The sequence below is a fragment of the Aulonocara sp. 'chitande type north' Nkhata Bay genome, linkage group LG8, assembly GCF_057382095.1.
Source record: "Aulonocara sp. 'chitande type north' Nkhata Bay isolate Kocher_YH1m ecotype deep benthic linkage group LG8, A_spYH_male_GT1.1, whole genome shotgun sequence".
NCBI lineage: Eukaryota > Metazoa > Chordata > Actinopteri > Cichliformes > Cichlidae > Aulonocara > Aulonocara sp. 'chitande type north' Nkhata Bay.
In genome coordinates this window covers 9349255-9367399 of record NC_141351.1, presented here as the reverse complement: position 1 = coordinate 9367399, position 18145 = coordinate 9349255, and the positions used below count along the sequence as shown (strand labels likewise).

General features: G+C 43.6%; 1 protein-coding gene across 1 annotated transcript; it reads right to left on the bottom strand.

Annotated features, from left to right (window-relative positions):
* Positions 1-253: 253 nt before the first annotated feature.
* Positions 254-8705, bottom strand: LOC147323151 (lysosomal dipeptide transporter MFSD1-like). The gene is made up of 13 exons (XM_086303329.1): positions 8534-8705; positions 7981-8081; positions 7776-7885; positions 7637-7692; positions 7391-7534; positions 7135-7293; positions 6938-7053; positions 5647-5747; positions 2952-3063; positions 2728-2865; positions 2492-2631; positions 2288-2399; positions 254-2199 (listed from the first exon to the last, which is right to left on the bottom strand). The coding sequence occupies exons 1-13, from the start codon at positions 8553-8555 to the stop codon at positions 2062-2064; spliced, it is 1449 nt and encodes a 482-aa protein (XP_086159455.1). The 5' UTR covers positions 8556-8705; the 3' UTR covers positions 254-2061.
* Positions 8706-18145: the final 9440 nt, after the last annotated feature.

Below are 18145 nucleotides of genomic sequence, written 5' to 3'. Positions count from 1 at the left end.
AATGTGACACAGCAGATCCAGAACAGTACGATTGTTACATCATCTGCAGGATTGTTTTTCTTATCAAAAGAGAAGAAAATGCAGCTTATTTTATTTATTGTTATTATAACTGATTTAACCTGGTTACAGCTGCACAGAGGAATGAATTGAAAATCTTCAAATGTTGTCAGATTCACCAACTTTACTTCTTCCTCCTGTCATACTCCTTGATACTGTAAGTTATGACTCAAGAATCAAAAGGCATTTTGCACAAGTATTTGCATTTAGATTTTATTTAGTAGCATTGATGTTTTGTCTTTTAGAAATGGAAAAAACTTGTACAAGACCGAGTATCACTGGACCAATACAAATGGAAAACGGAATTAAATACACCGATGTCATTAACAATATAAAAAGTAGTAGCATGTCCAGAATTAGGCGGCATGGGGAAAATCAGTGAACGCCTTAAAGACTCTGTGGTATTCACTGAAGAGGGTGTGCTGCTATTTATCTGCAGCTATTTTAACCAAGGCCGCATTCTTACAGGTGTTGACAGTTTGATGGGTGTGATATGAAGTACTGTTATTCTGCCTACCTCCCCCAAAATTCCCACAATCACTTATTAAAAAAAAAAAAAAAAAAAGGGCCCATTGCATATTTGGGGATTGACAATAAAATTCAAAAGGTTAAAATACGGGAAACATCCAACTGAGGTGAAAATCCTGCAAAGAGAAAAGTGGACTCTTCACAATCCCATGATCTTGATACAAACTGTACATGTGTGAGGAGCGCCACCTAATGGCTGTTGTGTGTTTAACATGCACTCATAAAAGAGACTACAACCGAACGCTCCACCTGCAGGTCAAGTTGACGTGCTGAAATCGCAACTTTGCAAGAACATCTTTAACATGTTTGTGTGAAGAAAAACATTTTGTGAACACTACTTACATGATCACCATTTATGTTGCATATTTCAATAAACGCAAGTTCTGATGACTCTTTTCTAAATCTGTTTTCATGAAACCAAATGTGTGAGAGAAATAACTCTTTCTAGCAGTTATAAGCACCACCGTGTGTAGCAGCTAGGTGCTGATCGTGTCTGTCATGTGCTGTGTTTGTGGTCACTGTGAGGGAAAACAAATTAAGTTTCAAGTTGCACAGATAAAATACTAAACTGAAATGATAGAAGTTTGGAAAGCAGCAGAATTACAAGAATCTCACTGTTGTTACAAATAAAATTTAGTAACTGCAGGAATTTCCACACAATTATTTATAGCAGTAAAGTCATAGTCACAACAAGACTGACAAAATGTGTTTCAGTGTTTGTAATCAATTTTTAACACAAAGTTAAAACTCGAACAGAAATCTGTAACTTACAAAAGTATTCAGACTGTTTGCTTTTGTGTTACCATCATCAGATACATCCCTTTTTCTTTAATAATCCTGGAAATGTTTCTAGAACCTGAGTGAAATCCACCAGAGGGAATTTAAAACATGGTTTATAACTGTAGATTTTTTAAAGAAATTTTTTATTTTTAAAACAACTTCTGAAGCAATCAGGAACGATTTGACTTTAAAAAAAAAAATGATATAAAGGACCTGATTTGGCAGGACTCGTCGTATGCTTTTCTTGCAAGAAGGATCTCGGTCAAAGAGGCGACCAAGGACCTGAGACTCTTTTAACGGTAGTTTGGTTATCTGTGAGATGAGAGAAGCCCAGGATATCCATCTCAACAGCACCTTACTAATCGCCTTCACGGCTGTGCAGCCACATGGAAGTTACTCTAACTAAAAGGCATAACAGATTCATTGAGCTTCCAAACAGCAAACTTTCTCAAAGGAAAGGAAAAGATAATCTAGCCAACACCAGACATGACTCATAACCTGCTCAAAACTTCACTGTAATCCCTACAGTGCAACATGATGGTTGTATGATAGGGATACTCGTCAGAGCTGCTGAAAACTTAATGAATGGCATGAAAAAGGAAAAGGAAAGGTCTTGAATACCTTCTGAGTTGACTGCATCACTCAAAAACAGCAAGAATAATGCTCAAATAACAAAAAACTGTGCAAATGAAAACCTTAAGAGTTAATAGAACGAGATTGAACAGCATCACCATCTTGCTCATTTGGCTCTTCCTCTGCCTGGGTGAGCGGCTCTCGGTCCGGGTCTCTCTGCTCCTGCCCTGACTTCTTGGTTGTCTTGTTCAGGGTCCCACCCTGTAGGGACAAAAAAATAATAATTAACTTCCTGCTGAGTGTGTGTATAGAGTATAAACTCATGAGATAACTTCTACAGATGTCTGACCTGTCTGTGATCAACAACATTAAGCAGCACTGAGGTCACAATGCAGCTGATGGTGTTGGCCAACATGAAGATCATCATCCTCTGCCAACGCCACAGCGGGATCTTAGTTTCACTGCAACACAAATAGAGAAACTGCAAAGCTAAACAAGACTGGAAGGACAATTAGTGCACGGCAATGAGATTCTAATGTCAGGTTCTCCCCACCTGGACTTGGTGCCTAGTATTTGTCCAACAACGAGATTGGAGATCCCGATCCCAATCATCTGTACGGAGGTGGCCAGGCCCATGGCAGTTCCCAGGGTCGCCTGAGGTACGACAAGGGGAATAGACGGCCACATGCTGGCCTGGAATGCCACACAGGCAGCAACAAGTTTAACATACTAGGAAATACATTAATTCATAGTAATAATTTACCATTTTACTGATGTCTATTTACTCACAGCCGCAAAGGAGTAGGTGACTCCCAGCCATATGGTTGAAACCAGAGGAGGGACAAAAGTGAAAGCCAGGAGTCCAAACACGGGCAGCGTGAGGACAGCGCACGCCACTGCGAAGACTCCCCGCAGACCCACATAATCCTGAAACACATGGCAGCGAGTGTTTCATGATAAACCAACTCAACTCAATGCAGGAATACAATTTGGTGTAGACTAAAGATACATACGATGAGAATGCCCACGCTGGCTGAGAGGACCAGTGAGCTGTCATAGACTGCTCCTGCAATATAAGCCGCCTCCTTCTGGCTGTAGTAGCTGTACTTATCCTGGATGAACTTGCTGGCAAATGAAAAGAATAAATGGCAGATGTGAATGCTTATGACACCAGTATCACTTTGGTGCTGGTCTATTCAAAGGAATGCTGGGTTATAATTCACTGGTTGCTCTGAAAGTGGTGTGTAAAGGTGTTTTTTTTTTGTATCTTTGTCGCATTTAAATGTTTCAGATCAAACAAATGTAAATATTACATTACAATCCAAACCTACATGGCCCTGTGTGAAAAAGTAATTGCCCCTAAATCTAATAAGTGGCGGGGCCACCGTTAGCAGTAACAAATTCACTTAAGCGTTTGCGTTAACTGGCAATGAGTCTTCACAGCGCTGTGGAGGAATTTTGGCCCATTCATCTTTGCAGAAATGTTGTAATTCAGCCACATCTGAGGGCTTTCAAGCATGAACTGCCTTTTTAAGGTTATGCCACAGCATCTCAATCAGACTCAGGTCAGGACTTTGACTAGGCCACTCCAGAGTCTTCATTTTGTTTTGTTTTTTTCCAACCATTCAGAGGTGGATTTGCTGGTGTGGTTTGGGTCACCCAGGTGCCCTTCAACTTGAGGTCATGAACAGATGGCCTGACATTCTCCGTCAGGATGTTTTGATAGACGTGCCACACGGTTCCATTTACCACAGCGTGTCTTCCAGGTTCAGAGGCAGCAAAACAGCCCCAGACCATCACACTACCACCTAGGGCTGGGCCATATTATACCGTTCACGGTAATACCGGTATAATGTTAGGCAACGATAGGAAAATGAAATATCGCGATAGAATGGGAGTAAAACGCGCACGCGCAGTGCCTTTGTTTTCATACGCACATGGTCGATTGTTGAGTGAAACAGATGAACCAGAATTGGTTTGTAAAAATGGTGCAACTTCCGTGATGTGGAACTGGTTTGGTGTTTGTCCGTCAGATACACAACAAAGCACATTTTTTTGCAGAACATGCAAGCGGCCGTCATTATTGTCGTATTTGTCGGACTAAGATGCTCTTAAATCTGGGAGTAATCTGGGTCCTAAACTCTGTATGCTTCAGGTCAAACAACACTGCAGCATCACTGAGAGTTAAAAACTGTCTAAATTCTTTCATCTTTAATAAAACGATCAGCATTGCTGCTTTACCAGGTGTAACTATAAAGTTTAACTTCCAGACATCCATGAAAACAAAAGTTATTACATTTAACGGAGTTAGAAGTTAGCAGGAAGCTAGCGGAAGTTAGCTCGCTAGTTTCGCTAGTTACCTAAGCGTGATATAGCATGTTCTGACGGAAAGATTTCTGAAAAAATTCAAACGTACAGCTCTGCTATCACTTCAAACATAAATGAAGACAGGAAACTTAACAGCAGTGACGTTTGTAGGGTTACTGAAGTTGGGCTAGCTGGTATATAATGATGTGCTACGTGATCGCTAGTGACACAGCTATGTTAGCATAACATAAACAGTGAAGCTGGAGGACAAACACTAACACTTTTCCACTTATAAAAGTTAACGTTAAGGTTCCTGATAGTTAGAGACAAATGCAGTCGCATGGCAGGATGCTGTAAACGGACCAAACTTCAGTCAGGAGAACAACTGAGATAATCCATCCACAATACGAGGTTAGTCATTAATATACTGCAACAACATGGGAATAGAGCAGCTGCCAGAGAATTCAACATTAATGAATCAATGGTACAGAAGTGGAGGAAGCAAGAAGAATGAGTTTAATAAAGTTTGATTTATCTGACTGCTTTGTTTCGCTTAATGTGCGCTATAATCCCGTGCACCTTATGGTCCGAAAAATGCGTACTGCACACTGCAGTTTAATGTTGCAAAGCAACTCTTTTTAACTTCAGTGGATATTATATATGGTTATGCTCAGGATATGTCAGCCCATTTCTACTGGAAATGCCTTTTGGTTAAACTTTCAGCAAGGAATTTGCATTTGCACTGTTACATTTTTATAAAGCTTTAATGTACATAAAAACCAGCTTCTTGTTTAAGTGAAAATAAATGGAAGGTTGTCTTTTTGCGCTAGTAATGTTGTGGAGTTGTATTTTGTCTCGCATCAATTATATCGTCAGTTATATCGTTATCGCAAATTTTCAAATATATATCGTGATAAATATTTTTGGCCATATCGCCCTGCTCTACTACCACCACCATATTTTAATGTTCCTTTTCTAAAATGCTGTGTTACTTTTATAAAAACGTCTGGAAGTAATCAGGCCTGGGTGTGGCTAGAGAAACTAAACTCAGCTTTCCAAAGATTTGACACACCACAGTTAATTCATCTTATCTAATAAAAACGTTGGCGTGGTCTAGTCAAAGACCTGACCTGAATTCGATTGAGATGCTGTGGCATGATCTTAAAAAGCTGGTTCATGCTGAAAAACTCTCCAGAGTGGCTGAATTACAACAATTCTGCAAATGGGCCAAAATTCTTCCACAGCGTTGTGAAGACGCATTGCCAGTTATCGCAAATGCTTGAAAACAAACAAACAAGCAAAAAAACAAAAACAAAAACAGGAAATCAGGCAGGAGGAAAACATTTTTTTCACATCACTGTATTTCATCAGTATGCACACACTTTATGTCAAGAACTCTACCTTGCATCAGCAATGAAGGGGAAGATGCCGTTGTAGAAGAACATGATGGTGAGAACCAGCAGCCAGTATGTTACTGACAGGAGCTTCACATCCTGAATCCTCTACAAATAAAAAACACACAACAATAAATGATGCTCCACACACAGATCACTAGTGTGTCCATAATACTGAAAAAACAAGGTTTAAATCATCAATGTTACGTATGCATAGGGATGGGTACCGGTATCCGGTGCCATGATGTCACCGGTTCTGACATAAACGGTAGTAACCAGACCGAAAAGCAGCGCAGATTTCGGTGCTTCATTTCGGTGCTTGTTTTTCCTGAGCTGTGATACACTTTAGATTCTAGCCAATCATTTTACGTTTCCGAGGATAGTAGGTGGGCCCAGGTACGTACGTTCTTTTAGAGCAGAGCTACAGATTAAAAATGCCCAAGGCGAAGCGGTCAAAAGTCTGGCTGTACTTCACAGCAAAAGATGCAAACTCAGCAGCCTGCAACAAGTGCTTTAAGGTCATACTGTGCAAAAGAGGTAACACCTCAAATCCGATGAAACACCTGGCGACGCATAGCGGTGTTTTTAAAAGCCGAGAAATGCGCCGTATTTGATCGCTTCCTGCGAGACCTCACACCGAGCACATCTACTGCGGGTGTGGTACCTGTTATCGACCCGGAGTTAGCAACATCCCCCAAAAACCCGAAGAGGAGAGTCCTGGCCCCTAGCCCTGCCAGTGTAGCAGAAATGATGACGGATGATGATGGCAGCAGCAGCAGCCGTTCTTCTCTGCGTGAGTAGCTTAATGTTGTTTATGCGTAATTTACGTTGAGTAGGCTAACCACGTTATTACATTAATGCATGTAAGGTGAACTAGCAAACAAAGTCGTAGTTACATGCGGCTGTCTTCTTGTTTGATGGCAGATACTCCCTTCACCCTGGCCAAAAAGGCTAAAATGACCAAAGAAAAAGTGGAAAACAGTTAAACATGAGAGGTTTTTGGACAAAGTTTGTGTTTTTTCCATTATTTAAGCACTGCTTCCAGCCAAGAGTGATACCATATATGCCCTATAGCTGCAGAAAAGGCTAACATTGTTATCTTTTTACAAAATAACAGCTGAACATGAGAGGTTTTTGGACCAATTTTGTGTTCTTTATTCTTTAAGCACTGGTTTGAGTACTGTTTAAGCACCGGCACTGTTTCAAAAGTACCGGTTTGGTACTGGTATCGGATGAAACCTAAACGATACCCATCCCTATGTATGCATGTTGTTATTATTAAAGGATATTGATCGTACCACTTTGCGAGACTCTTCTTGGATGGCTCCATCGAGACCCAGCTGTCTCATTCCAATCTTGTCCAAGGTGCTGACAATGACAGCGGAAGTGAAGCCCAGCACACACAACAGTGCGCCTAAGAAACAATAACATGAGAAACCCAGGTCACATGGCACCACACCATAATCCTTGAGATTTCTTCGCATTCGTCACCTACCACCCCAGAGTGTCCACTGCATGCCATATTTTTCTTCAAACTTCTGCGTGAGGAAGAAGTTCAACACCGAGCCCAGCCGCGAGAAGGCCAGGGTCAGGCCGAAAGCCAAAGCCAACTCCTTCCCTTTGAACCAGAAGGCTGTGATGCGATTCTGAACAACTAATGAAGAAGGAGAAAGGTAACTGAGTGGTTAAGAAATGCTCCTCAAAGGCAACGCTGCAGAGAATATTTGTTCATATCCATGAAGAGAACTTACTAGTCAGAGATCCATTGCCTGATCCAAACAGCAGACGGCCGGTGAGCATTAGCGGCAGCAAGTAGGGAGATCCCTTGAAGTGGGAGCCGAGAGCAAACAGCGATGAGCCCAAAACACAGAGAAAAGAGAAGAGAAACACACCGACTGCAAAGAGGAGCAAAAGAAATGGTTGTACCATCATTTTACTGTCAGTAGATTAAAAATAACTGCAGACCATGCAGAGAGAAAACATAAAACAAAACTTACAGCGATTTCCTAATTTGTCAATCAGGAATCCAGCCAGGATCACCACTACTGCATTCCTGTTGATAACAGAGAGAAGCTTCTCATTGATAAGCCACTTTTCTGCATTTTCACAGTGAAATCAATGCATTAACGTGCTTACGTCCAAGCATAGATGGCATAGAGAAGATTGTACTGCTGAGGGGTCATCCCCAGTCCCTCCACACAGTCCACTGTCCCATTGATCACCGTCGCATTGGGACACGTCAGGTTCTGTCAAACATTAAAAACAACATCAGTCTTTCCCTGCTGATAATCAAGTCGTGCAATATTGATGCGATCTGTAAGCAGCGCTGCCTCTTGCTCACCCCTTGGAACTGATCCTGTAACACACTGGGAATGTCGAAGCAAAAGTAGGACCCAAAGGTCAGCAGACAGTTAAAGAAGAGCACCACAAAGCGATAGTATGCTGCAAGACAGTGAAGCACAATAAAGAAAGGGCAACATCAGGTGATTTAAAAGTGCAGCAGCCAATATAACAAATATTTTATTATGTCTGAGGATATTTTTGGTTTTTAACAAAGTGCTACTGTGCGACCTGACACTGTTTTTTGTTTTTAAAGGAGGAAAAAATATATGTAATTATTCTTGTTCTGTTCAGTTAAGCTTATGAATTACGAAGAACAGAGTGGAGAATTATGTGTGCTAATTACGCACAGAGCGAACTGAGTTTCGTGTTCAGCCAACTTCTACAGTCACGAGCTCTTTTTGTGACACTGGAAGTATAAAATGCTGACTTGGTCACTAAGAGGCTTTTTTTTAGGGAAGCGTCTGCAGGGTTACAAGCAGAGGTCTTGGTCAGCTCAGTAAAATATGCTGGCTTGCTGTGTTTTTAATAAATAACTTTGTAGTGACACATACCTTTCTCCGCCGGCTGCGCCATCGTGTTAGCTGTAAAACAAAGCGTCAAAAACCATATCCTTCACTGTTGTTTACATGAACATAGTTAGCGACTGCTACGCTTCTTCAGCAGCTGACGTCGAGAAACCGCAGATCTTAAAACCACATGGATGGAGCTGCTGCCGTAAATATGAACACGTAATGACGTACGGCACGTTTACGAAGCAGCGGAGACCGGAAGTACCCCGCTTTTTTTCTTTCTGGAAGCTTTATTGACAAGTAAACGTTTACATCCAAAAACATTTTCAGCAAAATTACTATAATAATTACAAAAAATAGTTTATTCAATCTATTTAGTTTTTGTTTTTTGTTTTTTTTAAGGAATAACACTATTTTTAACCGTTTGTTGCAAAGATTTTAGCCAAGATTGTGGCTATGCGACAGCTCTCCTGGACAAGCACTTCATAAATTACAATCAGGCTTCTGTGCTGTTTATTGGACTGATGACAGTTTGATGCTGGGTGATGCAGGAGAATGTTCTGCTTTGCTGATCTTGGGCCTGACCTCTTCTCTTGATACTGTTGACCATCACATTATGCTCAATAAGAGAGGTCGGCAAATATCCGTAGTATCAATACCAATGCTGGTATTGGTAGCGAATATATACCAGTTCAGTATCTAGTGTTCGATAAATAGTTTTTTTTTTAAAATAAATAATTTCATAATTTCATCATTAAATAATAATCATTTTAATTTATCTATATAGTGCAAAATCACAACAGTCAACTCAGGGTGCTTTATATAGTAATGAAAAGAAAAGAAGAAAAGAAATTAAAACAATACCTCAAATATGCACTATGAAACATGCACTTTTGTGTTGACTTACATGGCTATTGTTTGTAAGTACATTTAAGATGTCCATTTGAGGATCCTTCCATTATGTTAACTTTTATTACAAGTACGTTTAGAAGTATTTTATACACATTGCATATCTGTGCTTATTTTGAGTTGATGTTCGGTTCATTAAGGGTCTTAAGCTTCACTGGCGTGACTGTCCAGGTGATACATGCTGAGGGAAACTAGAACATAGAAGGATAACTGCAATGCATGCTTACAGTGCATATAATACATATAATCTAGGAATAGGCCTGAGCAGAGGCCCAAATGTTTCCAGCTTCTTGTTGCAAACCTGTTGCATCTTATTCTACTTGGTAACAGATGACTGGAGGCGATAACCAGCCCTCAGTCACTCTGAGGGCTTAAGATTATTACCTTGTATGGAAGGTGTTATCAAAATGAGAAGTTCTATGTCTGTTTATAGCTATTAGAAGACATATGTTGATGTTTTCTCCGGGCTGTTAATAAACTCAACGTTTGATTGCACTTTCCTGGGGCCTCCGTGGTTTGTGACACTGCTCTACATTGATCGATTTCGCGACAGTCCACACCAGAGAGTGTTAATTTAACTCTTTTTGGAGAGTTGGAACGTTGACTCTGATTTAGTGTTAAACACCAAATCTGTCTGGAGTTGATAATTTAACACTTACTAATGCTAACTAGGTGTTAAGAGTTTATATATTAACTCTCAAAGAGTATTTTAGTTTAACTACATAAGAGTTATCTTCTAATTAATTCTAAAAAGCGTGAATTTTCTTGTTTTGAACTTTTAGAAATTTCTTTTGGAAATAAACATTTACTAAAAAGACGCAATGGTTTTTGAAAAACATTTATTCTGAACTGTGCACTACAATTTCAAAACATTTTCTGAAAGATGTAACAGTGTACATGTTCTTGTCATGAACTGGCTGTGTGGCAGGCAGGAAATAGGACCCAAACGCAAACTCACGGGAAAACAGGACTGAACTCAAAATACAGCTTTATTGCTGACAAAAGATGACAAAAGATAACAGCGATACAAAATAACATGAAACTAAACTGGAAAGTACTAAGGAACTGACTTACGAGGAAACACACGGAGGGGCACACAGTCATGAGGGAGAACACGACACCGAACTGAGGGAGACGCAGACATAAATACACAGAGGGTTAACGAGGGAAGTGGGAACACATGGGGAACACAGCTGACACAGATAACGAGACAGGGCAGGAGTGAACACAACATGACGCATACTGACGAGAGACTGTCAAAGTAAAACAGGAAGTACACGGAGGTTCAGACAGGAGGAGAGAGAGCACGGGGAGAGCACAGACATAACGGGCTGGGGAAAACATGGAATAAAACACAAGGAGAGACGAGGGCTCACAGATACACAGAGGGGCACACAGGGGGTAAGAGTCACAAGGGGAAAACACATAAGGAACAACGTAACAGGGCAACCGAGGAAGCATGGCCTAAATAAGGAACAAAATACAAAAATACATGAAAACTAAGAATACTGGGCCAACATGGCCCAGGATCATGACAGTTCTCACTTTCATTAGAATTTTGTTTATCAAAAAGTCTGACATAGGTGAGCTGGTAAATGCAAATAACAACATTCTCATCACTTATTTCTTCAATACAATATGCATGTCCTTCATTCATCACTTTGTGGAACTTTAACGCACTTCTGCTCTCCCCCATATTCCATCTTCACAAGCATATCCTATGTGGATAGGATATGCTTGCGACGAGGTAAAAGCCCCTCTCGTCGCTTACGAAACAGGGCTCCGGTTCGCGGTGGGGGCAGATGGGGATCAGGCGGACTTCCGGCTATAGCGGGTCTCGTCACAGCGTCGGACAAAGGCACCTAATTGGTTGTAACCCTCCATCGATCGCGTAAGTTACGATGGCAAACCTTGGGGTCTGGAGGGACGCTGGAGAGGCGCTTAGCCCCGGGTTACGCATAAACCGGCCTAAGTGAGGACCGCGGGCGCTCCGTGCTCCGTGGGTACTCTGTGACCCCTTAGTGATCATGATGGGGTATTTCGCCACCCCACCCCACATACGTAAGTTACGATGGCAAATACTGGGGTGTCGAGGGACCCCGAATCACCAGAGCAAACATCTCTCAACTTCAAATCATCATCATCATCGTCTCCTTCCTCCTTCTCCTTGGTCCTTCTACCCTGCGCTTGCAAACCCTCAGCTTTACAGAGGGTAGTCTTCACGTAAACTAGCCCTCTCCTCAGTTCTCCTGGGCCTCGCTGTTGGACGCTTGGCTTTACAGAGGCCAGAGTTCGCGTAAACCGCCCTCCTTGAGGGCCTCAGACTCTCCCTGCCGCCTTCCTACCTCCTTCTGCTCCATTCTCCTGCTCCTCGCAGGCAAGCGCTTAGCCGGGTGGGCCCCAAATAACGCGTAAACAGGGCTAACTCGGGACCTCGGGCACTCTGTGTTCCGTGGGTACTGTGTGACCCCTTAGGAATCGCGATGGGGTATTTCGCAACCCCAATGCACATTCGTAAGTTACGATGGCAAACACTGGGGTCTGGAGGGACCCCGAAACGTCGGAGGAAACAACTCTCAACTTCACATCATCATCATCATCTTCTCCTTCTCGGTAGTGTTCGCGTAAACCGGCCTAAGCGAGGACCTCGGACTCCCCCTGCATCCTTGTCCTCCTACCTCCTTCTGCTCTGTTCTCCTGCTCCTCGAAGGCGAGTGCTTAGCAGGATGGGCCCCGGGTTACCCGTAAACCGGCCTAAGCGGGGACCTCAAACTCTCCCTGCCTCCTAGTCCTCCTACCTCCTTCTGTTCCGTTCTCCTGCTCCTCGCAGGCTAGCGCTTAGCTGCTGGGCCCCGGGTTACGCGTAAACTGGTCTTCGCGAGGAATGGGGGTGCTTTCTACTACGTGGATACACTGTGACCCCTTAGTAATCGCGATGGGGTATTTCGCAACCCCAATGCACATTCGTAAGTTAGGATGGGAAACACTGGGGTATGGAGGGACCCCGCACCGCCGGAGGAAACAACTCTCAACTTCACATCATCATCATCATCATCGTCTCCTTTTTGGCAGTGTTTGCGTAAACGGGCCTCAGTGAGGACCTCGGACTCTCCCTGCCTCAGCGTCCTCCTTCTTCGTTCTGCTCCGTTCTCCTGCTCCTCGCAGGCGAGCGCTTAGCCAGAGGGGCCAAAGGTTACGCGATAAAAGGCCTCCGTGAGGACCGGGGGTGCTCTCTACTTCACGATTACTTGGGTTACGCGTAAATGGGCCTAAGTGAGGACCTCGGGCTCTCCATTGCTTCTCGTCTTCCTTGCTCCTTCTCCATCGTTCTCCTGCGCCTCGCTAGTGAAAGAGCAGCTACTTAGCCTGCCTATTACGCGAACACCGCCCTCCAGTTGGACCTCAGGCTCTCCGTGCCTTCTCGTCCTCCTTGCTCCCTCTACATCCTTGTCACGCTCCTCGCTAGAGTACGCTTAGGTTTGCAGAGGGTGGGTTTCGCGAACACCCCCTTCGGTGAAGACCTTGGGATCTCCGTTGCTCCCCATCTTCCTTGCCCCTCTACATTTTTCTCAAGTGTCTCGCTAGTGAAAGAGCAGCTGCTTGGCGTGCCTATTACGCAAACACCGCCCTCCGTTTGGACTTCAGAAACTCCTTGCCTCCTCCTCATCCTTGCTCCCTCTACATCGTTCTCATGCTCCTCACTAGTGTACACTTAGGTCTCCGGAGGGCTGGTTTCGCGAACACCCCCGTCGGTGAGGACCTCGGGCTTTCCGTGCCTCCGTGTCCTCCTTGCTCTCTCTCCATCATTCTCAAGTGCCTCGCTAGTGAAAGCGCAGCTGTTTGGCCTGCCTAGTACGCGAACACCGGGAGGGAGGGCGGGTTTTGCGAACACCACCGTCTGTGAGGAACCCAGTACCCCCCCCCCACAAACACACACAGGAGGCAGTGAGGAGTAGAAGGAGGTCGTTGCTATGCCTGCGTCGCGAAACCAGGGCTCATTGTGTGTGCGCCCGGAGCAGCTACGGGGGAAACACATGGGACAACCAACCAGTTTGGGGCCATGGTTTATTCAACGTGTATTTTCAGTGTGGTTTAACTTGCTAATCTGATCTGAAATACTTTCCTTGAATGTGCCTTAATTTCACCTCTTTTTTCTTTCTTCTTTTCTTAGTGTTACGGATTGAAATATTGGGGATGGATACAAGAGGAAAAACCACAATAACAACACTGGTCCGGCCGGGTTGAGTCAAACGATGATTTTAATGATCACACGCGTGGGAGATGGACACCGTACGCAGACAGCATCAGATCTCAAAATGGTGGAGCATTGATCAAACTCTTATAGCCTCTAGTGGCCCCCACCTAATGATAAAAGCCTAAACATTCACATTCTTTCTCTCACACAGCGCCTAAGCTATGACCTTGGCTCCCTGTTTATCTGTTCCTGCTGAGATGGGGCAGAAAACCTCTCCAGTATGTTCTGTTCTCTTCTAATCAGACAAATAAGGCGATGACTTTCTGCGAACAGTATTTCTTTTAACTCAGCAGTATAATGCATCATTAAACAATATCATTCATTCACAATAAATCAGCAGTCTAATGTAATGCAAATCAGTTTAACAAATGCAATAGTTATCACCTTCTTCTAATTCAGGAGAATAATGCAAACTAAAACTACATAATAATTCACAATCTTTAATTAGGGGTCTAACATGGCATAAAATAATATTATAATCCAAATCAAATCACTTTTATTGTCACATCACATGTGCAGGTACACTGGTACAGTACACGTGAGTGAAATTCTTGTGTGCTTCACAAGCAGCAGAGTTGTGCAAAATACAATAACGTAAAACAAGCAAAATATAAGAATGGCTAAATCTGAAACTAATAAATATATGTACAATATATATATATATGCATACAGTATATGCATTTCTGGATGTGTATACTAACATTAGCTTACTGAAAATGTTGGCGACCAAAGGCCGGATCCAGGGATGTGTGCTGCTTGTGCTCGTTGTGTGGGCAAACTACTCGCTGTCAACATCGATACAAAGGTAAAGTGCAATCCCAGGGTTGTGTGCTGCTTGTGGTACTCGCTTTATGTGGACAAACTGCTTGCTGTCAACATCAATACAAAGATAACAAAAGAAAAGCCTAGTGTAACGTAGTGTTTTATGGGTTTTTTTTTCTGGAATGATTCAAATGTTACCATCATTTCCCCAACCCCGCAGGCTCTGCGACCCGTGAAGAACTGAGACTCCTTCTGGTCGGTAAAACAGGATCGGGAAAGAGTGCGTCCGGAAACACCATCCTGGGGGATGCGAACGCTTTCAAAGAAGACGTTTCGCCCGAGTCTGTCACCGACGCCTGTCTCAGAAAAGAGGCAGAGGGCGAAGACGGAAGAAATATCGCTGTGATCGACACTCCGGGGCTGTCTTCTGGATGAAATAGATGAAATGGTGGATTTCAGTGGAGGAAACCACTACACCGACGAGATGTATAAGGCAGCCCAGAAGAAACTCGAAGGAGAAAAGCTGAAGGGGAGAAAGGAGGAAGAACAAAGAAAAAGGGAAGAAGAGGAGAGGATCGAATTGAAGGAGCGGTGTAGATTTACTTGTACTTACTTACTTACCTATGCTGTAGCTGTTCTATGAAGTCGCTATAAAACAACAAAAAAAATAGAAAAAGATGGACTCTGCACCCCTAAGTCGCGACGAGGAGGACCGTTCCTCGGACGGCTCAACTGACAGTTCCTCGGAAGAGGGGGAGATACTGTCCGACGCGAAGTGTGATGCGGCGGTGGGCGAGCGGCAAGACGCCGAGCTTGACGGTTGGGCGTCTTCTTTACTCGTCGATACAGTGAAAACTGCGGTTTATCACCTACTCGACCTAGTGATCAACGAGTACCGCACCGAAGCGTGCAACGGGTGCAAGACCAATCACCCCAGCCAGAGACAACACGAGTGTCTGCGAGTCTTGGACGATGACTTTTACGCTGAACATTATTACAGCATCAGGAAAAGACTCCTCACGCCTCGTTTCATTCCTTCCATTCATCGTCTCCTGATCGCCCGCAACATGGAAGCGGGCGACGTCAAGGTCGGCACCGTGGCGGAGACGCTGTTGCATGAGCTGAAATCGGCGAGGAAAATCTTCGACGCCATCACCGAGGCCTACGACAAACTGGTGGGAGAGGATGTGGTGAAAATCGGCCAGCTGCGGCTGGCCACAGAGTGTTACAAAGGAGATTGCTGAGATTCGTTTGTCACGAAAGGCTGATTCTTTCAATGCACGCATCCTACGGTGACATTTTTATCATGTATTCACAGCCACCGGAGGAGCTGTACAGCACCGAGCGCCTGAAACACGGACAGTTTGTTGATATTGTAATCAAAAATACAGCCCGGGGGGGGCGCATGTCACTAAATGGTATGGCCCTGGATAGGTCATCATTTCCCTCTGTGGCTGCCACTCCCGTTTCAATTTTTCTCCTAGTTTCGGGCAGGCTCTATGACGTTCATCCACAGGAGGCGCTGTACAGCACCGAGCGCCTGAAACACAGACCGTTTGTTGATATTTTTTCATGTAAACCTTTTTTTTTCATGTAAACCTGTTCTTGACATATCTACTGAGATTCGTTTGTCTTGAAAGGCTGATTCAACCCCGTTGTTGACTTTTATTTTGCCTTCCAGATTGCCTCAGTTGTATCGCGAGTGTAATTTCAAATAAAATAAAATAAAACTCAGAAGCGTCTGTGTGTTGTATTCTTCTTCTTATTATCATTATTGTGATTATGCTTCATTTTCATGTACTGGGGTATCAATGACCCCCACGCTGCCGCAGCAGCTTCTGTGCGTGGCCCCCAAGTGCTACATTTTCTTTCCCGAGCCCCTGACGAAACCCATTAGAATCGCTCTGGGGCACTCGACGACCCCAAATGATCGTTCTGGGTTTTTTTTTCATTTTCATTCACCTGTCTCTACTGAGGGTGGGGTACTCTGGGACCCCCGGGGTCTGGGGCTGCCCCGAAGGGGAGCACAAGGGTTAACAGCGGCCTCCCATGGATGAACGTGATAGAGCCTGCCTGAAACTAGGAGAAAAATTGAAATGGGAGTGGCATTCAGGGAGGGAAACGTGGGTGTACAGGGCGCGGGAGCCAACCCTGATGCGCGGCCTGTGAAATGCGACCCAGGGGTACTCCTCTGGGACCCCCGGGGTCTGGAGCTGCCCCAAAGGGGAGCAAAAGGGTTAACTCTGCTTCCACATACGTTCACCTACAGACACTGTTCAAAGTTTAAAACAAAGCCAAGACATTGAACTTTTCAGGTTGTATTTATCGTTTCAATACCTTTTAAAGTTTTTCCATCAGTTCCAGTTTAAGTTTCATGCTTCCTTTCACCCGTTTCACAGTTTATAATGGATGTCTCTATGGGACGGAATGTTGGCGGTTTAATTGAGAAGATCAGCTGCCACAGTGGCAGAAACCAAAAGATTCATCTTAAAAACGTATCTCTCAGCTGCTGCCGTGTCCACAGTTTTCGCTCTACAGCCATCATTTTACCCTCAAAGCATTCCAATCGTGGGTCACTTCCTAACGATGTGTCTCTCAAAGCTAAGAGATGTACACTTTTTGAGCTTCATAGATGAAAGTAAAGGAAGTACTATCTAACTGACCCATTGTGATCCATTGTCTTTTGAGTGAGGAGTTTGTCTCAAGAGCAGAAAAGACTGAAAGTTTTTACTCTTGTGACCACATTTTTGAGACCAGAAACATTAAAATACACTGTTGTGTAGAACAAGTCTTTTGGACCCTCGTGGTTTAAAAACTATTTTGATAGGAGTCAAGATCTTGGATTTAGAAGCAGGTTTTTAAGCAGGCGCACCAAGACAAATTTGACAGGAATTTGCTACAGAGTAACACTATTTTAGTATTTACTGCAGTCCAACTCAAAGCTCTTTGGCAGTTATTTTCAGATAGTGAATTTAAATGTATGGGAATGATAGAGCATTCTGATTGGCACATTAATTTCAGGCTTATTTTTCATTGATGGATTTGTCTTCAGCAGACAGGTGGTTCAAATCTGGGCAGTTGGAGGCAGTCGATGACTTTTACAATTATCTTTTCATTGAAAACTAATTTATCTGCTCATTTGATGGCCCTCTCTCAAAAGCTCCTGTCAGTAAGATACTGTTTTTCCTCGGTGCGCCTGCTCGCTGCTGAAGTCAAAGTAAACTTTATTGTCATCTCCGCTACATACAGTCCAGTATATAGAGAGATGAGACGGCGAGGCTCCAGTTACAGCAGTGCAAGTAAACAAACAATAAATATAAGAAGAGTAAGAAAATAAATACAGACTTTAGAACTCGAGGCAAAGGGATCACTAACAATTTAAAATTTATAATTTACAGTTTGATGATTTAATGTCTTACACACAACCCGTGGGAAGGGGAGGGGGGCCCTGCTGCTTCCAAATAGAGCACATTTCATTCATAATGTTGTAAATCCAAGCCCATTATGTATTCATGATTTGAATCCTGGGGGGGGGGGCAGAAGGAGTCTTCGCCCAGGTCTGCTGCTTAAAAGGAGTATGCGTGCAGCTCGGCGACCTAAGGAACGGACCTCTCGGTGTGCTGTGAGTGTATTGTGGACAAAAGACTAAGGTTTCCAGGTAGGAGCACCATTTTGTTTTCTTTTAGGACCGTTGGTTCCTACGCACCCTACCATCGATCCAGGCCTGC